Below are 5,259 nucleotides of genomic sequence, written 5' to 3'. Positions count from 1 at the left end.
CCAGGGTTGGGTCAATGAAGGTTCCACCAAGTGAAAGTACTGTGTGCTCTAATCAGGATTTTAGGATCATCAGAGTGGGTGCAGTAGGAGTAGCAATCAGAACTGGTAGCAGTAGGCCTAATGCAGAGCAGCATTTTTTTTAATCACCTGAATTCCATATTTTTGTCTTTTCTGCACAAATTGAAGTGTTAGCATTATTGATTGGCACTGTGCATAGTAAAATGATCAGGGTGAGTAGTAAGCATACCAATGTATAGACCATTCCCATGACAAGGAGATGCATCAAGTTACTGTAGGAGTGAGGCTTGTACATACAGACTTTGTTTTTGTAAAATTTGTTTGCATGCAGTGATCAGCTTCCTATATAATAGAGGGGGAAAATCCGTATGGAGGTATTGCTTGTACAAGTGCTAATGTTCTACAGTTGAGACTTTGATAACAGTAGTAAATGTTTTTGGCATGTAACGTGAACTTGCTGTCCCATACAGTGGATTGCTCTATTGCCGATGGAGTTGGCGGTATTCATTTCACAATGTCCAAGGAAGGGCGTCCTAGTGGAGAAGCCTTTGTTATACTGGACACAGAAGAAGACCTTAAAAAGTCTCTAGAAAAAGACCGGAAGTATATGGGCCACAGATATATTGAAGGTAAGGCTCTGCCAACACCTAGTTCTCACTCCTGACTTTCAGCAATGTTGTAGAATAAACATGCCTCATTGTCGTCATTGCATGTGCTATGCAAAAGTGGTTTGACTACTTATCTTACTGTTGCAGTTTTCAAATCAAACAACACAGAAATGGAATGGGTCTTAAAACACAGCAATGCTGGAGAGGCAGAATCCTCCACAGATGGAACCGTGAGGCTTCGTGGGCTACCCTTTGGCTGCAGCAAAGAAGAAATTGTACAGTTCTTCTCAGGTACTTGTAGTTCCATAAAACCTGTAATATATTTAAGTCTGAGAATACAGGAAATAGCTATAGCCTGAATAGTTAGATCTTTTTGATTAAAAGTAATTCTTAAACTTGACTTACGGAAGGCCATTAAGCCTAAAACACAAGTTGCCTCATAAAGCAGCTATTAATAACATTTACAAATAATTCAAATTGTTTACAGAACCTGACAGAATGAGAAATTTGAGATTAATATTGCTAAAAAGCTGAAGCTTAGCTGGATGTGTAAGGCTCAGTTCAGAAAGTTAACACCCCAGGATAACTATACTTCTTTTTAAAACATGATAGTTATTTGCAGCCAAGTCCAGTGAGATTTGAAAAAGTAGTCATGGCTAAATTAGAGATTCTTATCTTTGTGAATTGAGCCCATTCTCTCGAATATCTTCTGAGTATATCCTGAGACATTCTCCAAATTTGTAAATGTTTTTAATGTATGCCACTTTTATTTTTGGCTTGTTGGCTTTATATCTCATAGTCTATACACTCATAAATTTGTATACTGGTAAAGTTCTTGTTTAATGTAGATATTGCGGGGTGGTGGGATAAATCTGTAGTTGTAATGTGAACTGTTAGGCTTTTGGGTTTTTTATTTAAAGTTGTTAGTATTGTTAAGATGGGTTTGTTTCAGCCTTTAACACTGTTCCCCTTGACGGGGTTATTTGTCCTTGGGTTAAAGGGTTGAGAATCGTGCCAAATGGGATAACATTGACGGTGGACTACCAGGGGAGAAGCACAGGGGAGGCCTTCGTGCAGTTTGCTTCAAAGGAGATAGCTGAAAAAGCTCTGGGGAAACACAAGGAAAGAATAGGGCACAGGTGGGGATGGACAGAACGGGGACGGTTTTCTGTTCTTTGTTTTTATTGTTTTCTTTATTTTTTGGGGCTTCATGGTGGTGGGAGGGGGTTCTGATTTAAAAAAAAAAAAAAAAAAATTTTATTTGCTCAGTCAATATAACAATGCAAATTGATATCTTTTCTCTTCAAACACTTTCTTTAAGAATCGGCTTTCCATTTTCTGAGCTTCTAAAACTTGATTGTATGAACGCTTTGGCTGCTATGCATATATTCTGTGAAGCCAATATTTTATAATATTTTGTTACCTTTTTACCTGCATACTGACTTTTCTTTTTAAAATGCTTGCATAGATACATTGAAATATTTAAAAGTAGCAGAGGCGAAATCAGATCCTCTTATGATCCACCTCGAAGACTGATGGGAGGACAGCGACCAGGTCCTTATGATAGACCAATGGGTGGTGGCCGAGGTGCCTACTACGGAGCTGGCCGTGGCAACATGTATGATCGTATGCGAGGAGGAGGTGGAGGTGGAGGTTATGGGGGTGGTAAGTCTTATGTTTTTTACAATTGAGAATTTGTAGCAAGCTGCTGGTATCTAGTTTTAATCACAATCTGAGCTTCATTTTTCTTTAGTTTTCCCTGCTTGAATATGTATGAACTAATTTAGCATAACTTAACTGGAACTGATTTAAAAAAAACTTGGATAATGCTGGCATTTTTCCTTTTTTGCTCTATTTTTTTTATTATTATAATTGTGTGTAAATCTCATTCAACATGCTATCCTTGTGATTTGTTTCTAGGCTATGGGGGATTTGAGGATTACAGTGGCTATAACAACTATGGCTTTGGAGGAGATGGCTTTGACGATCGGCTTCGAGAAAGCAGAGGTATGTCTTCCTCATCTGTTATCGTACATTGTATCAGCAGAGTGTGCCTACACTATTTGTGAACAGTCTAAAGGCCGTGACACACTGCACGCGAAGCAGCGCAGAGCGGGGGCGCGCTGCCTTTGCGAGCAGTGTGTCATGTAATTTTCTGCTCGGCACCTCAGCTTGCGAGAGCTCGCGGAGCTGAGCGTGCCGAGATGAACAATTTCAACTTCAGCCAATCGGCTCGCACGTATAAACCAGCGCGTCGCAATGCAACAGCTGGCAGGTTGTTACGGACGAGCCGATTGGCTGAAGGTGCTGTCACTCATCCCACTGCACGCAAAGCTCCGTGCCGGATAGCTTTGCTTCGCTCTGCACGGCTTCGCGTGCAGTGTGTCACGGCCATAAGGCCCTGGTGTGTCACGGCCATAAGGCCCTGGTGTGTGGCCTGCTGAGTGTTGGGCACTTTGTAGAGTTGCAACAGATCCTGGTGCTTGCATGCCTGCATCCAGTGTTGAAATGAACCCAGTGCTATCAGGCACTGATCTCTGCCAATGGGGGAATGGGGCGGAAGCTAATGGCACAGCCAATTACATGAATGCAATTCAAGTTCTAAAGGAACTAGTCCCTGGGCTTACCCATTTGGGCTTTTTTTAATATATTTTTTTAAAGTGACAGCATGCCTTTTGTGAGCATGCAGAGAGGTCTTTGTTGCAGTGTTCATGAACCTATACAGTTGAAATTTTTCAATAGTGTATTTATTTGTTTTGTGATACATAACACTTTTTTTTTTTTCTTCATTTCTAGGATTGACTCAGGGTTACCCCGGAGCTGCTGATGGTGGTACAGGTTTCCACAGTGGGCATTTTGTTCATATGCGGGGCTTGCCATTCCGTGCAACAGAAAGCGATATCGCCGGTGTAAGTTCTTTACTTTTTGTCCAGGGCTAGTCGTGTAAGACTTAAAGGAGAACTATGAGGTCAGTGCTTTTCACTCACCTCATAGTTCCAACTGACCTGTGACAATGAGACTGTTACAGGTCGGCTCAGTAGATCGGGAAGTGAGCGAACACATACCGGCGTTCGCTCACTTCTCGATCCTGTCACGGCTCTCTGCCATGACAGGGGAGGGGCTGGATTCCCCCCGCTCCGATCCTCCAGCGCTGACTGGAACGGGAGGGGGTGGGTACAGCTGGCTCTGCCTCTAGATAGACAGAGCCAGCAGTCACTCACGCAGCTGGGCGGATCCAGACATATTTGTCGGGGTCTGCTTCAGCTGCGGCGTCTCGGTATACCGCGCGCTACCGTGCTATACTGCGGCGTCTCGGTATACTGCGAGCTGTAGCTCGCGATATACTGAGCTTAGGGTGACGTTCTCCAACGTATGATTTATAGCTTGATAAATAGTGGGCATTCACTTTTAACGAAGTGACTGTTGGGGGCATGCCTCGTAAGTCTTTACACTTCCCTGGTCTGGCTCTCATTCATGGAATCTTCCTCTACCGCAAAGTGATGATTCTGTTAGATACGTTTCATCTGACTTATTTCATGACAGGATTGTTTAAAATGTGAATGTTGGTATTTAACTGAACTAGGAAAGGGTTTGTTTGAAACCAAGATTTATAAAGGTTTTTTCTTTCTGCTTTTAGTTCTTCTCGCCGCTTACACCAATCAGAGTACATATTGACATTGGGGCAGATGGAAGAGCCACTGGAGAAGCAGATGTGGAATTTGGAACACATGAAGATGCAGTAGGAGCCATGTCCAAAGATAAAAACAACATGCGTATGTTGGTTATTTGTGGCATTTTACATCTACATGTACACATTTTTACTCTGACAAGATTTATATATATATATATACTCTCTTTATTTTTCAGAGCATCGGTATATTGAGTTGTTCTTGAATTCAACTGCTGGTGGTGGTGGTGCTGGAATGGGCAGTGGCATGAACAGTGGCATGAACAGTGGCATGAACACTGGAATGGGTGGTGGAATGGGCGCTGGAATGGGTGCTGGAATGGGATGTTATGGCAGAGAGACACTAGGTATGTAATATGCACTAGTTTTGATTTAAACTTTGAAACTACAGTGTACATGTCAATGGATGACTACATTGTTGGTTTTTTGTGTATTGTGATCCAGATGGTGCAGGCTATGGTGCAGTTGGTAGAATGGGCATGACAGGAAACTACAGCGGTTGCTATCCAAATCCAGATGGTCTAGGTGGTTACGGTATGTACATGTCACTTGTTTTTTCACTATACATACAGATAAATGTAAACCTATGAAAAACATTGACCATTCAATCCAAACTTTTGTGGAAAAATTCACAGGAAGAGGTTACCTGTAGTGAATTAGAAGTACGTTAAAAGATGTAGAAATATTGGACAGCCTTAATGTGAATGTACAGTATAGAGTGCACTTGGCAAACTTTTATAAATGCCTTCTAATAAATTTATTTGGCGGGGGGGTGTCTGTAGGTAAATCCAAGTTCACATTTTACAATCAGTGTTGCTAATTTGCTTGACAAACCCCAGATAGAATTGATGGAAAATTTTCAGCTCTCTAAATTTTCCCAGTGCTAGGGGCACACAAGTATATACATCCTCCACTCATCCGTTTGGCAGCTGCCGCCGCCCCCCC

The 5,259-nt window shown here is 42.1% G+C and overlaps 1 protein-coding gene across 1 annotated transcript in view; it reads left to right on the top strand.

The window, feature by feature from the left end:
* Positions 1 to 5,259, top strand: part of HNRNPH3 (heterogeneous nuclear ribonucleoprotein H3) — a 9,891-nt gene that overhangs the window by 2,829 nt on the left and 1,803 nt on the right. The window contains exons 3-11 of the mRNA XM_018567096.1: positions 489 to 647; positions 774 to 917; positions 1,627 to 1,765; positions 2,095 to 2,291; positions 2,547 to 2,650; positions 3,434 to 3,535; positions 4,264 to 4,399; positions 4,494 to 4,580; positions 4,759 to 4,848. Coding sequence (XP_018422598.1) covers positions 489 to 647; positions 774 to 917; positions 1,627 to 1,765; positions 2,095 to 2,291; positions 2,547 to 2,650; positions 3,434 to 3,535; positions 4,264 to 4,399; positions 4,494 to 4,580; positions 4,759 to 4,848 — 1,158 coding nt within the window. The remainder of the gene's footprint in view (positions 1 to 488; positions 648 to 773; positions 918 to 1,626; positions 1,766 to 2,094; positions 2,292 to 2,546; positions 2,651 to 3,433; positions 3,536 to 4,263; positions 4,400 to 4,493; positions 4,581 to 4,758; positions 4,849 to 5,259) is intronic.

The sequence above is a fragment of the Nanorana parkeri genome, unplaced genomic scaffold (assembly GCF_000935625.1).
Source record: "Nanorana parkeri isolate BGI_ZX_2015 unplaced genomic scaffold, ASM93562v1 scaffold1005, whole genome shotgun sequence".
Classification (NCBI taxonomy): domain Eukaryota; kingdom Metazoa; phylum Chordata; class Amphibia; order Anura; family Dicroglossidae; genus Nanorana; species Nanorana parkeri.
This window is presented reverse-complemented; position numbering and strand designations above follow the sequence as displayed.